General features: G+C 37.7%; 1 protein-coding gene across 1 annotated transcript in view; it reads right to left on the bottom strand.

Moving 5' to 3' along the window:
* Positions 1–1,507: 1,507 nt before the first annotated feature.
* RRAS2 (RAS related 2) overlaps positions 1,508–16,979 on the bottom strand; it is a 74,012-nt gene continuing 58,540 nt past the window's right edge. The window contains exons 5-6 of the mRNA XM_060018541.1: positions 8,154–8,272; positions 1,508–5,941 (exon numbers count right to left, since the gene is read on the bottom strand). Of these exons, the coding sequence (XP_059874524.1) occupies positions 5,854–5,941; positions 8,154–8,272 (207 nt within the window). The 3' untranslated portion in view covers positions 1,508–5,853. The remainder of the gene's footprint in view (positions 5,942–8,153; positions 8,273–16,979) is intronic.

The following is a 16,979-nucleotide window of genomic DNA, read 5'->3' on the forward strand; positions in this document are numbered from 1 at the left end:
AATGAAAAGACAACCCACAGAATGAGTTGAAAATATCTGCAAATGAAGCAACCGACAAGGGATTAATCTCCAAAATATACAGACAGCTCATCCTGCTCCAAGTCAAAAAATACACAAACAACCCAATCAAGAAATGGGCAGAAGATCTAAGTAGACATTTCTCCAAAGAAGACATACAGATGGCCAAAAGCACATGAAAAGATGCTCAACATCACTAATTATTAGAGAAATGCAAATCAACACTACAATGAGGTATCACCTCACACCAGTCAGAATGGCCATCATCAAAAAGTCTACAAACAATAAATGCTGGAGAGGATGTGGAGAAAAGGGAACCCTCCTATACTGCTGGTGGGAATGTAAATTGGTGCAACCACTATGGAGAACACTATGGAGGTTCCTTAAAAAACTAAAAACAGAACTACCATATGATCCAGCAATCCCACTCCTGGGCATATACGCAGAGAAAACCATAATCCGAAAAGATACATGCACCCCAATGTTCACTGCAGCACTATTTTACAAGCCAAGACATGGAAGCAACCTATATGTCCATTGACAGAGTAATGGATAAAGAAGATGTGGTACATATGTACAATGGAATATTATTCAGGCATAAAAAAGAATGAAATCATGCCGTTTGCAGCAACATGGATAGACCTAGAGATTATCATGCTAAGAGAAGTAATTCAGACAGAGAAAGACAAATATCATATGATATCACTCATATGTGGAATCTCATTTTTTAAAAATGATACAAATGAACTTACTTATAAAACAGAAACAGACTTACAGGTATCAAGAATAAACTTATGACTACCAAAGGGGAAACTTGGTGGGGAGATACAAATCAGGAGCTCGGGATGAACATATACACACTGTGTAAGATATATGTAAGATGGATAACCAACAAGGACCTACTGTATAGCACAGGGAACTCTACTCAGTATTCTGTGATAACCTATATGAGAAAAGAATCTAAAAAAGAATAAATGTATGTGTAACTGAATCACTTTGCTGTACATCTGAAACTAACACAACATTGTAAATCAACTATACTCCAATAAAATTAAAAAAAAATTAAAATGCCTTTTTTCTAAAACGTACTTTGAAACTTTATAAGCAGTCACTGGTTAAGTACCTTTAAGTGTTTGAATGATATTGAAAAGTGATCACTTTATCATCATCTCCCATTTACCTGCCAGTTACCTGTTCAATGGCATCACTATGTATAGGAATGGGAAAGAAAGAAATTAAACCAAGTGGTGACGAACAGTTAGAGGAGAAACAAGTTAGACCTTAAGTATATACAACTTTGTTACACTGAATTTTTTTTTTTTTTTTTGCGGTACGTGGGCCTCTCACTGTCGTGACCCCTCCCGTTGCGGAGCCCAGGCTCCGGACGCGCAGGCTCAGCGGCCATGGCTCACGGGCCCAGCCGCTCCGCGGCATGTGGGATCTTCCTGGACTGGGGCACGAACCCGTGTCCACTGCATTGGCAGGCGGACTCTGAACCAGTGCGCCACCAAGGAAGCCCTGTTACACTGAATTTTAATAGTCAAAGGATAAAGTATATATATATATAAAACAAAACTCTGAAGTCCCAAATTTAGAGAATCATCAGTGTAAGAGGTGTGTCAATAGGGCATAATGTTCAACTCTGAAACACTGTAAAGCCCTAAACAAACAATATAGGGAGAAAATTCCTAGGACAGAAATTCATGACTGTTAATTCAGGAAATCCTGCTTGAAAGAATTTCCACATTCATAAGAGAGTCTGAAGTTGGGAGTGTAATTTCAAATGCTAAATGTGCTAAAGAGCAGGATTGGCAAACCATGGCCCACAGATCATATCCAGTCTGCCATCTGTTTTTGTACAGAATTATCTTTACAATTTTAAATGAATTTTTGAAAAGAATTCAAAAGATTAATATTTCATGACACACGAAAATGACATGGCGACTTCCCTGGTGGTCCAGTGGCTAAGACTCCGTGCTCCTAATGCTGGGGGCCCAGGTTCAAACCTTGGTCAGGGAGCTAGATCCTGCAGGCCGCGACTAAAAGATCGCATGTGCAATCGTGTGGGCCCGTGGGCCCCAACTGAAAGATCCTACGTGCCGCAAGGAAGATCCTGCATGCCGCAACTAAGACCTGGTGCGGCCAAATAAATAATTTTAAAAAAAAAGGAAGAAGAAAGAAAATTATACGAAATACCAACTTCAGTGTCCACAAATAAGGTTTCATTGGAACACAGCCACATTCTTTCATTTATACATTGTTCATGGCTGCTTTGGCACTACAATGGTAGAGCTAAGGGGCTGGGACAAAAACCACATGGCCTGCAAAGCCCAAGGTGCTATTTACGAACCGGCCCTTTAGAGAAAAAGTTTGCCGGCCCCCAAGCTAGAGAGGAAAACACAATGGCCACACAGACAAGGACTATTCGTGTCACAAGACTGGCCATTCTCTGTGAGAAAAGATTTCAAGTCATAGATTGATGGCTACAAGGTACCTCTGATTATATGATGGAAATCAAATGCGAACGACCTCAGCTTCCGGTTGTGGAGTAGCATGAACCACATTTTATCCTCCTACCTTAGACAATCAGAAAACTAGAGTAAATATGTGAAACAACTGTTTTCAAACATTATACACCAGGCAGCACAGGACCACAATCCCTGATGGAAGAAAAACAAATAAACTAAACCTTAAGACTGTCCTGGCTCTCTGCCTAGAGACACATTCCAGATTGCAGAGGGGATAGGGGATTCCAAGCAGGTCACAAATGTTTCCCTGAGCTAAAAAGACAGACACTGGAGATCAGGGAGTTTGCAGCAGCTGAAAGCTGCAGGACAAAGTTCTGGAGGAGAGAGAGCCAAACAGAGAAAGAGCTCCAAAAATATGCAGAGGGTCAACGAGGCTTTGCTAAATATTAACATATGCATGTATAGGGTGAAACTCCAGGAGGCTAGGGAAAGAATGACACAGGAGCTGCGAATAGAATGGTTTCCCCAGAGCTCATATGAGGCTGGGAATTGTCTGAGTTCCCATGAGCCAAACTGGAGTCCTCAGTGATTACACAGGGCATTCAGCAGAGACCCCAAAAAGGCCACACCTTAGTAGTGGAGCTAAACTATCCTGGGAAAAAAGCTACTTGAGTCTGCATGAAGCTTAAAAAACAAGCCTTGAAAGGATCAAACAACTACAAATAAATTAACTGACTACCAGAACAAAGCCCAAGAATCTTTAGATGAAGGCAACAAAATCTAGGCACCCAACAACATAAAATACACAATGTCCAGCATCTAATATCAATAAAAACTTACTAGACATGTGAACGAGCAGGAAAATGAGACCATAACTAGAGAAAAATCAGTCAATAGAAATAGATCCAAAACTTACAGACATGATCAGCAGACAAGGATGTTAAACAGCTATTGTAACCATGTTCAAATATTCAAAGCAGCCTTTCTCAACCAGGGTTCTGCGAGAGAATTAAGCAGTACAAAAAGTTATTTGAGGGATTATTTTCTCAATTCTCCCAAGGATGGTACACAGCTAGAACCATTCCAGATGCACAGAAGTTAATTCACTACATACAACAGATAAGGCATTAGACCCAATTCTCTGGGAACTCAATTGAGAGGGGCTGGATAAGAGAAATACATGAACATAATGAGGAAAGAAACAGAAGATATATTTTTTAAAAACCAGGACTTCTACAGGAGGAAAAAACGTCAGGTCTGAAATGAAAAATTCATTGGATGGGATTAACAGCAGATTGAATAACTGCAGAAGAAAACGTTAGGGAACTTGAAGATGTAGGAATAAAAATTATCCAAAGTAAAGCATAGAGAGAAAAAAAGTAAACTGAGATAACAAAATTTAACTTTTAGGCTGCTTTGTTATAAATCATCTACTCAGAACAAAATAAAAGGTTTCCCACTAAATATGAATGTTGTATAGACTATCTCTTATTATCTGAAGTTACCAACGATAAATAAAAAAAACTTCCCCAACTGAAAGTACTAACAAGGATACAAGATAGTGCTATAGCACCAAAAGCCAGGGGATAAATGTGGTATCTTCCTGGGCAGTAATTTTAATTAACATTCAAATAAATTTGTGTGCTTTGCTTCAGCTGTTTTAGGCATCATACTCAGAGAGAGTATATGTGTATGTATTCACCCTCCTCTCCCCTCTACAGTGAGAAATCTCTGTCAGGAGCACTTCATAGAAAAAGTTAAAGAAACAATGACTTAAGAAAATATTCAGGAAATCACTAAAAACACCAAGCCAATTCACTTCAAGTTCACCTACTAAATATCCAGTATTGATCTTAGATTCAAATCCTCAGGAAAAGGCATAGAGCTATGAAAATAAGTTTCCTCCAACACTCATTCCTTCAATAAACCACCAAAATAACAAGTCATCAAGCATCATCTTGTGATAACAGATCGATTTTAATTCTAGCACCTGAAGCTATACAAGGGTATGCTTTATAATCTTCATGGAACTGTTGTACACATTCAATAAAGTGACAACTGTGCAATACCACTTAGTATCTCAAAATCAGGAACATACTTTTGAATTGTTTAAACACAATCCACAGAATTAAAAACAAAATCAGAAGTCACCCACAGTTATACTAATTGTCAATTAAAAGTTTTACCATTTACTACTTGATATAGCAGTCAATATCTAGTAGGGGATATCGGAAGTGATTTCAGATTCTCATCCTGTTGTACTCTATTGGGAAGGTTTCTTGAGTAGCTATGTGACTGGCCAAAGGTGGGTACAACCAGGACCAGAACAGCATGTAAGGTTCTACCACAGTTTCTGTAGTTTTCACTTTTTTTCCTTTGTCAGCTAAAAGTGAAGTGAGAATTAAATACTTATCTTTACATATACACAAGGTATGCTGTGAAAGCATATTTGCTTACAAACATATAAAAATACTTGTTAACTAGTTTGATAAGAAAATAATGTATAAAAGTATATAGCAAAACATTAATCATCTCTGACCCTGGAAAGATCAATTCCATATTTTATATTACAAACAAAAACAGTTTTAGTTTTTTTGAATCCCTTATCCAGAAATACTTGAAAAGGAAGACAGACAGAAATTATTTATTTTTACTCTCAACATGGCTGTGAAAAGAGTTAAATTAAAAAACCAAGAACACTAAAATGCCTAAGTCCAGAATGAGTCCAAATATTTGGCCACACAGAATATTATCTTTAGGAATAATAGTAAAGGCTTCACACGCAGTTTTTAACCTATAAATACAGTAGGCATTTTGGTATTTTGGCCACTGGAAAACAAAAGGCTATAGCATCAGTAAAGGTCTGAGATGTCTCACTTTTGTGGATTCAATTCAGTGTATTTAAGGTTAACTAAAGTTGACATCAAAATTTTTAGAGATAGGCAAAAATTCACATTTTTTTAAAACTCCCTATGTTTCTATTTAGAGTAACAGTAGGCAATATGATTCCAGAAGTTAAAAGTTATTTCACAACCTATGACTTCAGCTTGGCAAACAGCTTAGGTTCCAAAACTGATCCATCCCTATTAAAAGTAAGCCCTTAAAAAAAGAATGTGTCTATGTATATAGATATCCATTTTAAAGGAATCAGATAATCTTTGAAGCAGCCTTAGTGTTTCCTTTAAATCTGTCTTGACTGACCATTGGATCAGCTTCATGGAAAGGATTAGCCAGCTTCTTGGTCTAAGGCTACCACGGTGATCATTTATCTAAGGCTAGAAAGGTACCAACATGATGTAAACTGTAAGGAGAGAAGGAGAAGATGAGGGCTTTTCCTGGCAGTTGGTAGCTAAAATTCAAGGGATTCTTAGAAAATGACACAGTGGCAGCCTTTCTTGTCTTTTTCTTTCCGTGTTGGTTCTGGTGAAGGAGGACATTCCTGCTCTTGAAATTTCCTGTAAGATAGAAAAACCTATAGATAATTGACTTTTTGGTAATACATTATTATAAATGCAGGTTATTGTTGGATGAGTCTGGTTTATGTGCATATGCTTTTCAATGTTAAATTTCAGCTAGGGAGTCAAAGCAAATCTTTGGGGGCAGGGAGGTACAAATGCTTCAACATGAGCATAAGCAAAGCTGTCTGAGTTTCATTTATGGGTGAGTATTCAATTAGGTGAGATGCTGAATTCAACAACCTCTAAATTCCCTTCCCAGTTTGAAATTCCATGACTCTAAGGTATCCTTAGGAATGAACATCCATCACTAAAGTACCTGCCCTTATGAGGTATGCCATTCCTATCCTGGTTTTGCCACTTCGTAACTACAAATCTGTATTAAACAAGTTAGTTGACCTCTCTGAGGGGTGTTTTTTTAGGAGGGATAATAAAACCCTACCTTTCACAGTTGCTACGAGGATTAAAGAAGATTTTGTTATGTTCAAATGTCTAACAGCCTCTGGCACAAAAAAGTCTCATGTACCCCCTTCCTCACTCCTGACTGACTGATGGATGTGGATCAATTCTGAGGATCAAAACCAAGGATTAAATATTTCAAAAAAGCAATAAAAATTATTTTTAAAAAGCACTGGTGGGACTTCCTGGTGGCACAATGGTTAAGAATCCGCCCGCCAATGCAGGGGACACAGGTTCAATCCCTGGTCTGGGAAGATTCCACATGCCACGTAGCTACTAAGCCTGTGCGCCACAACTACTGAACCTGTGCTCTAGAGCCCACATGCCGCAACTACCGAGCCCACGTGCCACAACTTCTGAAGCCCACGCACTCTAGGGCCCACATGCCACAACTACTAAAGCCCGCGTGCCTAGAGCCCGTGCTCTGCAACAAGATAAGCCACCGCAATGAGAAGCATGCCCACCACAAGGAAGAGTAGCCCCCGCTCGCCGCAACTAGAGAAAGCCCGCATGCAGCAATGAAGACCCAACATGGCCAAAAAAAAAAAAAGGCATTGGTTTCGGGGTGGGGGTGGGGGGCAGGTAAAATACACATAAAATTTACCATCTTAACCATTTTTAAGTGTACAGTTCAGTGCTTTACGTATATTTACAATGTTGTGCACTACTATCCACCTCCCAAATCTTTTCATCTTGCAAAACTGAAACTCTGTATTCATTAAAAAATAACCGAATTTGCATTTTTAACAAACTACTAAAAAAAAAAAAGCAATCTTCTTTCCAACCCACAAAGAGAATGCCCTAGTAACGGGCTAAGAAAAAGTACAAGTAGAAGCCCATAGCTCAAAATGTCAATTCACCTTAGACGTACAACTAACAGGAACTAACTGCATATACCTGTCAAACTAACTAGCAGGGAAACCAGCAGAACTAAGAACAGAGGATGAAACAGAGGCCAAGCCACCAAGACCCAAAATAATCTCACAAAACTCCACCTGCTAAAGCAACTCACTCTTTCTCACACACACCAACTCCAGCCAACCTCACTCACCGCCTCCAGCTTCTTGGAACCCAGTAGTACTTTCTGAACCACAGAGGCCTCCTAGGCCAGCGAACAGAAAACCTCTATGAAGTCTGGATATCATACTTCATATGCTGTGGGACTGCTGAATCCCTACTGCCTGGCTTCCTCGTGGCCTGGGAGGAGTGGGTAGGAAGCAAAGCTAAGAGCACAGGCTCTGGAATCAGAGACCTGGATTTAAGTCCCAGCTCTGCCATTTAATATGTTCAAATTATCTCACCTCTCTGTATCTGTTTTCTCATCAGAGAGTAGGGGCGTTATTGGGCTGTGGTGGGGATTAAATGTAGTAATGCACGGGAAGCAGTCAGCACAGGATCTGGCAGAGGCTACCTACCACTCAAGTGTTAGCTGCTGTCGTCACTATCTTCACACCACTGCCACCTTTGGAAGGTGCACCAATTCTTTTCAAAATCTCTATGTGTACTCTACTTCAATATAATAAAATTAGGCTTTTTATGTAGGAAGTAACCAGAATTATGTACGTAATTAAAATTTTTAACATACCATGTCAAAAATGATTCCCAGAAAAGAATCACTCCTACATACAATTTCCTCTTTCTTACGAAAAACATTTAATGGCAATTTTTTTTCTTAATTTTTTTAAAAAGCATAATGTGACTAACCATCAAATTCAATAAACTAAAACAAACTTCTGGGATGTGTTTTGCTTACCTTATAACCCGGACAAGTTCATGGAAAGCTTGATCTACATTCATCCTAATCTTTGCTGATGCCTCCATGTATGTTACCTTAAGTTGTCGTGCTAACTGCTGTCCTTCTTCCTGCGTTACCTGAAATTTCAAGAGGTGTGTTTGAGGTACAGTATTAACGATTAGATCTGCTCCATCTACTGCTTGGCCACACACTGCACTGTTAATCCAGCCAGAGACCAAGCTGGTTTGCCTTAAGACGAACCAAAACACTTAATAGCTTAACTCATAGTGCTGAAGCCCACCTCCGCAGAAAAACTCAGAACATGACAGAAGCAAGATGTCAGTCTAGTGATTACTCAAAAAGTATTAAATACAACAGTGATAAATTCTGGGAAGTACAAGGTGCTATGGGAGTGTATAACCCTGCTGAGCAGGTCAGGGAAAGCTTCCCTGAGGAAGTGATATTTAGGTAAAGTGTATGGAGTTGGGTCAGGGTGAAGAAGTATCCCTGACAATCGAAACAGCAGGCATGAGGGCACTCCAAGTTCCAGAAACTGAAAGAAGCCTAGAGTGGCTGGAATACAATAAGCTAAGAGAGAAAATGGCAAGAGATGAGGCTGGAGAGCGGGGCAGGCCTCAAGAAGCCATGGGGTCTTCTTCACGTCTGCATTCCCCAGTACCTGGTACTTGGAAGACTCTCAATAAATATGTGGGAAAAAAATAATGAATAGAACCACAAGCCCTCACAATGCCTTCCTTACATGAAGAAATGAAGGAAGGTAGGCAGGGAAGGGTGGCATTGCTGATGACATATAAATGGTAGGCCAGAGTAAGAAAAGGCTAATTGAATATTAGCCCTATATAGTAGATGCCCTATAAATATTTTAAATGTAGAGGGTTGGAATAGTGATAATTACCTACAACTATTAAACTATATTACATTTATATTTATATAGTGGGCCTGAAAATTCATATTTCTGAAAAAGTGACTCTCACTGCTGTCATTACCACGAAAGTAAACACTTATACAAGGTTAGAAAATTACAGATGGGCAAAAAGGAAAAAAAAGAAAATTTAGGAACTTATCATCCATACAGAACCACATTCTTCTCATCTTTTTTCAATGATATATATTTTTCTCTGCAAAACAGAATCATAACTTTTGTATCTTTATCTTAGAACCTGGAACTATGCTAAACTCACTTATCTAGGTTTGTTTTGTTTTGTTTTTGTAAATTCCATAGGCTTTTCTATATAAGCAATCATGTCATTTGCTAATAAAGACAGTTTTGTTGCTTCCTTTCTGATGTGGAGGTTTTTTCATTCATTTTCTGGCCTTACCTCACTGCCTGGAAGCTCCAAGACAGCAGTGGTGAGGTGGTACTCCTGACTTGTTTCTGATCTTAGGGAGAAAGCATTTGGTCTTTCACCATTAAGTAAGCTGTTGGTTGTAGGGTTTTATTACAGATGCCCTTTATCAGGTTAATAAAGTTCCTCACTATTCCATTTATAAAGAATTTTTATCAGGAACCGATGCTGGATTTTGTCAAATTTTTTTCTTCTGCATCTGTTGAGATCATATGATTTTTCCTTTTTAAAGTCTGTTAATATGATAAATTATACTGATTCACTTTCGCCTGTTAAATCAACATGGCATTCCTGGAATTAACTCCACTTGAGTGATAATGCATTGTTCTTTTCATATATTGAATTCTATTTACTAAAATTTTAATTAAAAAATTTTACATCAAAAAAAATTTTTACATCTATGTTTATGAGAAATATTGAACTGTAGTTTTCTTATATCTTTGTCTGATTTGGTATCAGAGTAATACTGGCTTCATATAATGAGTTGGAAAGAATTCTCTCTTCAATTTTCTGGAATAGTTTCAGCAAAATCAGTTTAGTAAAATTTAGTGAATCCATCTGGGCCTGGAGTTTTGAGGAAAGGTTTTTACAATAAATTGGACTTATCTTATACATATAGTACTTCTCAGCTTATCTATTTTTTTCTTGAGTTTGTGCCTTTCAAGGAATAGGTCTATTTCATCTAACCTGCTAAATTTATTGGCATAAAGTTGTTTATAGTATTTCCTTATTATCTTTTAAATATCTACTAAGATTTGAAATGATGGTTATCTCTCCCTTTTTGGTTTTTCTTTACTTCTCTATGTTTTTCCTATTTTCAATTTCATTGGTTTCCATTCTTATCTTTATTATTTTACTTCTGATTACTATGGTTTTAATTTGCTCTTTTCCTTACAGTTCTTAAGGTAGAAGCTAGTCACTGAATTGAAACCTTTTTTCTTTCCTAATACAAATATTTAATGCTATAAATTTCTCTATAGGTACTTCTTTAATAGCACCCCACAAATTTTGATATGCTGTTTTAGTTATCATTCAGCTCATAATACTTTGTAATGTCCTGTGTTTTCTTTGTACTGAGGGTAAATTAAAAGTATCTTAATTTCCTCATATTTGGAGATCTCCTAGATATCTTTGTTATTTCCAATTTAATTCCACTGTGGTCAAAGAACATACACCATCTGACTAGAATCCCCTTAACTGTATTGAGACTTGTTCTATGACCCATTCTCATTTCAAAAGATGTATATTCTGCTGTTGTTCAGTGGAGTTTTTACTAAACGTCAGTTAGGATAAGTTGCCCAACAGTGTTCTTCAAACCATCTATATCCTTACTGATTTTCTTTCTACTTGCTCAATTATTGAGAGAGGTGCTGAAACTTCTGACTATAACTGTTCTTCCCATTTTTGCTTTAAGAATTTTGAAGCTGTTATTCATTACATGAATGTTTAGGATTGTTAAGTTCTCTTGATGAATTAATCTCTTTATCATTGTGAAATGATCCTCTTTATTCCTAGTAATAATATTTGCTCCGAAATCTACTTAGTCTGATATTTATATTGCCACTTCAACTTTTCTTTCATTAGTATTAGCATGGTATACCTTATCCCATCCTTTGTACTTTTCACCTATTTGTATCTTTACGTTGAAAGTAGATTTCTTGTAGGGTCTTGCTTTTTATCCAATCTGACAATGTCTGCCTTTTAATTGAGGTGTTCACACTATTTAAGTTTAATGTGATTATTGCTATAGTTGGGTCATCTTGAAATTTGTTTCCTAACCATCCCATTTATTCTTTGTTCTACTTATCAAAAGTTGCCTTCTTTTTGGTTAACTGTATTGTTTTTATGATTCCATTTGATCTTCTTTGTTGGCTAATAAACTATGTACCTATTATGTTATTTTTATAATTGCTTTAGAGTTTATAATATACATGTTTCACTCATCACTGTCTAATTCAAATGATATTATGTCAATCCATGTATAGTTTAAGAACCTTATAACAATAGTATGTTTCTCCCTCCTTCTCTTTTTATTACTGTTACCTATTACTTTAGAATACATTGTTATTATTTTTGCTTTAAACATCCAATTACGTTTTCAGGAGATTTAAATAACAATAAAAGTAATTTATATTTACCCACATAAATGGGTAAAGGTGTTCTTCATTTCTTTGTATAGATCCAGATTTCCATTCGGTATGGTTTTCCTTCTTTTTTGCATTTCTTTTAATGTAGGTCTGCTGGTAATAAATTCTTTCACTTTTTGTTTATCTAGGAGAAGTCTTTACTTCACCTTTGTTTTTGTTTTTTTTGTGGTACGCAGGCCTCTCACTGTTGTGGCCTCTCCCGTTGCGGAGCACAGGCTCCGGACGCACAAGCTCAGCGGCCATGGCTCACGGGCCCAGCCGCTCCACGGCATGTGGGATCTTTCCAGACCGGGGCACGAACCCGTGTCCCCTGCATCGGCAGGCAGACTCTCAACCACTGCGCCACCAGGGAGGCCCTCACCTTTGTTTTTGAAGTAAATTATCAGATGAGTTTTTTCTCTCAGTACCTGGAAGATGCTGTGCCACTATCTTCTTTGCATCGTCTCCTGTGAGAAACAGTGTGATTGCTGTCATCCTTATCTTTGATCCTCTGTATGCAATGTTTCTCCCCCTCTGGCTACTTTTCAGTTTTTTCTCGTTATCACTGCTTTTAAGCAATTTCATTATAATGTGCCTTGTAGTTTACTTCATATTTCTTGTGCTCAGGGTTTGTTGAGCTTTGTAAGTTTTCATCAAATTTAGAAATTTTTCAGCCGTTACTTCTGCTGTTAATCCCATCCAGTGTATTTTTCATCTCAGACATTGTAGTTTTAATTTCCAGAAGTTTGATTTTGATCTTTTTACATCTTCCATGTCTCTACTTAACATAGTCAATATTCAGTCTTTTCTCTAGCTTCTTGAACATATGGTATATGGTAATAATAACCATTTTAATTTCTCTGCTCACCAACTCTATCATCTGTGTCATCTCTGGATCTGTTTCTATTCACTGTCTTTTCTCCTTATTATGGGTCATATTTTCCTGCTGCTTTACATGCTGGGTAAGTTTTGAGTGGATGCGTGGCTACTAGATTTTTATCTATTGAGTTCTGGATAATTTGTATTCCTATAAATATTCCTGAGCTTTCTTCTGGGATGCAATTATTCGGAAAGTTTGATCCTTTCTATTGTACAGTACCAGAACAGCATTACATCTAAGGCTGATTTTGCCCCACTACTAGAACAAAACCCTTCTCAATGCACTATTCAATACCCCAGGGATTATCAGGTTTGACACTCTGGCTGATTAGAATATTCCTGGGCCCTGTTTTAGCTCAAGGTATTATTCCCTCTAATCCTTTCAGGTAGCTTGTTCTCCTAATTTAATTTTATATTCTCAAAATTCAGCACCTTCAATGCAATATCATTAGGCCATTACATTAATGCATATACATCTAACAATTACTTCATAACAGTTTATACTCTGTTGTATTCTGAAAGAGTGGCAGGCAGGTTCTACATAGTATTAGTATACCCAAGTTTATGTAACTTTAAAATCTACCCTGCCTCTCTTCAAAACAGCACAGGTACCATAAGGCCTATGGTTTGAAATATCAATCAATCAAATCAAGCAAGCAATTAACAATAAGTAAGGAAGCCAAGTAGGAAAGTAAATCTTTACAGAGCCACCAATTTAGAAAGGACAATTCTTTCTAAGAAAAGTTGACATAAAAAAAAAAAAAAAAAAAGTTGACATAAAATTCCTTGAAGTAAAATTACATCTTGAAGTGAAAGAGATATAAAAGAAGAAAAGTAAAAATAAATTTTTGTGACATGTCAGTCTTAATCAATTATTTACTTTACTAATATAATTTGATTGGGGGAGGGAAATATATATCCTTAAGAATTTTGTTCCTTGTATTTCTGCTCAATTATTCTTTAGAAAGCTACCTTGCCCTATCCCACCTACATAATGCAATTCGGCCAGAGGGAAACAGCAAATGACCTATCTTTATACAATTGAGAAAAATTAATGAATTAATGGTCTAGATGACAAAACAATCCCACGGCTAAGACTGTCTATGTGCTTCATTTATTTATTTTTAAAGCACGGTCTTACATCAGTCTTCCAGGAATCGAGGTCAGCAAAGTTCATACACACATTTCTGGTCAAGAAATCTCTAACCACACATAAAGCTGCTTATGAGCTTACTGGTGTAGCACTTTTAACGAAGATAGCATCACTACCACCAAAGGAAAAAAATATGACAAAAAGAACACCACATGTACCAAAGCCAAAACACTGTGAAGCCAGAAATCAACAATAGATTGAAAGCTACACAAACAAGGATTTCCCAGAGGTTCCCCAACCCAGAGAATTTTACAAAGATACCAAATCCTAAGCCTGGATATTCTGGTTTAGTAGGTCTGAGTGCTACCAGAAATGTTTTGTTTTCAACAACAAAGGTGAACCTGATGCAAGAAATTCAGATTTACATTTTGGAACCTCCAGTGGGACTCAGTTCTAAGGCACAAATGAATATCTGTGAAAATCCACAATAACATGGGTTTATCTAATACTACCTATTTCTAAATAGAGAAGAGCAAAATGGGAATGATGAGGGCAGCTTTATTAAACAAACTAAGTTTAATAAGAATAGAGTACAACATCTGCAATAGTCACTTAGGGATGCGTTGAGTTAATGAATAACCTAAGTTTACAGAAGCAAAACTTGTTTTGTTTTTCAAAAATATCTATTATGTAGAAAGAGTCAACATATTAATACCACATCTTGATTCACTGATGCCTTGATTCATTCATTCAGCAACTGTATACTGAGTGCATACCTTTGTTCTCTGTGCTAAGGACAAAACATGAACAAAACTAAGTGGTCAAAACTGAGAAGCCATCATGGCGCTTACAAATCTTTTCTTTTTTTTTTTTTTTTTTTTTTTTTACATCTTTATTGGAGTATAATTGCTTTACAATGGAGTGTTAGTTTCTGCTTTGTAACAAAGTGAATCAGTTGCAGACAAGGCACAAACAGGTGAGGCCAGAGAAGACCCTTACTCTATTGTTGGGGGGAGGGGCTTCTTTTTCCTGGGAGGCTGCAGGGCACATTGTGGTCGAGGTACTGACAGATAAGAGGAGTGGGGATTAATACACTTAAGTAATCTATTGTTATAAGTGTAATGGGCTCCTTTCTCGAATTAATGGTGGCCAGTAGAAATTAAGTACCTAACAAGGGGGACAGGAAAGGGAGAAACTGAGGCAAGCCAGGAGAGGTAAAAGGGGGAAAAGCAAAAACAAATTTTTTAAAAAAGGCAAAAAACCATTGACTTCTAGACGAGGCTGAGTCAAGGACAAGGAACTTGAAATCAGAGCTATCATGAAGTCCACAGTCCAAGCCCACACACAGCTGCTGTATGAAATTTCAGAATCAATATGTTGTCATATTTACCTACGTTTACATTTTAGCAAGGGCAAGTAAATCATTTACCCATATTTTCTTCCTATACCTCTGACAGAATAAACAAAATGATCAATGTATCTCTAAGGGCCCAGGTATGTGGTAACACTGCCATTCAAATTCTACAGATCTCTCTTTATTTCGGTGACCTTGTTTTTTCTACTGCTCTGTCATAAGTGCCTAGAAAATGTTCTATAAAAAAACTGGATGAATAGGTGGGTGGAAGAAGCAAGTCCACATAGATACAGAAGTCAAAAGGAAATAGGCAGTCTCTTCTGGCTGATCTCCCGTCCCTGATGTGTTCAGAATCTCAGGAGCAGTAGTAGGAATGCCCAGGGCTGACCCACAAATTCAAAGAACATGGGGAACTGGCATTTGCTATGTAAGAGAAAACGGGCTAGAAGCTAGAGAAAGTCCAAAGGGTAGAGCCTAAGACAAAGGCAGAAAAGAACAAGCTGATCAGCAACTAAGAGCAAGCCAGACTGGTCACTGACCTAAAGAGATGACCAAAAAGTCAGCATTTCCAAACAAGTAGAAGAAGTTATTATGAGGTGCCTGTGGCCTGTCCAGGATCAGTTGGTAGAGCAAGTAAGGGTGCCAAGGCATTACAGAACATCATCTTTAATTCTGAAGAGACTTCTAAAAGGTAAAAACCTTTAGTACAGCATCTCAATTTCAACTGCACCAAATATGGCCCTCAAGGCTTGGAGGGGTAAGGCATGTTTGTCTTTGTACATCCAGGACACAGAATGTACACAGAAGAGAGTGTGCCTGAGCCCTAAGACACCTGAGAAAGACAAGGAAGTACCAACAAAAGGAGAGGGGAGGGGGGAGGATGCATAGGGAATGGAGTTCCAGAGCTAAGTAAACAAAGTGTTTCCAAAAGGAAAGTGTGGGCAACTGTGTCAAATGTTACATCTGTGCAAGTGGTGACCTTGACCAGGTGCTATGCCTGCAGTCAGTGCAAACAAGAAAAAGAAAGGAAAGGAAGTAGAGTGTAGATAACGCTTCTAAGGAGTTCTGCTTACTAGGAGGAGCAGCAAAAAAGGTTCTCAGGGAGGAATGTGAGATTAGCTTTTGCCGTGGTTATTACTTTTTGTTTTAAAGGTGAGAGCATTGTAGCATGTCGCAAGCTGATGGGAATAATCATGCAGGAGAGAAATGGAACACCTGGATGGAACAATTGCTGGGGTGATGCCCACGAGGAGCAATGGATGGGCTTCAGTGCCTATCAGAGAGGCTGGTCAGGGAGGTGAAGTTTATCCATGCAAGTGGGAAGAAGCAGAATTAATGGGACATACGTGCCCTTAGGTTAGTGCATGTGGAAGTGGGAACATGTAAAAATATCTCAGTGAACTAGGAAAATACCACTCATCATCAATCTGCTGAGGATGAGGAAGGGGAAGAAAGTGTTATTAATTTAAAAATAGAAAGTAAGTAATAATCATCCAAACAAGTGGGAAATGAATAGACTAGAGAAATGTAGTAGGATTTCCAGTCAGCACTAAAGGCTCTCACATAAGAGTAATGATGATGACCTTTACGCCTGAGTGCAGGGTGAAGGAACCTAGAAAAGAGAAGACAAAGCATGGGAGGAATAAAATGTTTCTTTGTGCCTATCCTTCAGAGAGGAGAATCTATAGGAAGGAGCAGAAAAGTAAGCAGTCAGTTTTCCGCCATTTGCTTTTCTCCCTTGGATATATATACATTTCAACTTTTCAGCATGTACATAGTACTTACTGTCTATGTATATGTTTTAAAGCAGAGAAATTAAGAACTTACCCCAAGCTAATTGCCTATCTTTAAGGTGATGGAAATATTACACTTATCATCCCCTATATTGCTTCTTTTACCACCTTGTTCTTACTTTACTCTGAAATCTATTACTTTTATAAAAAGAAAAAACTTAGAAGAAAAATTTATAAATCTATGGTAAAAACAAAGCCAAAGTGCCACAATATGTTAATATCTGCAGACAGA

This window comes from Delphinus delphis, chromosome 8 (assembly GCF_949987515.2).
Source record: "Delphinus delphis chromosome 8, mDelDel1.2, whole genome shotgun sequence".
Taxonomy (NCBI): domain Eukaryota; kingdom Metazoa; phylum Chordata; class Mammalia; order Artiodactyla; family Delphinidae; genus Delphinus; species Delphinus delphis.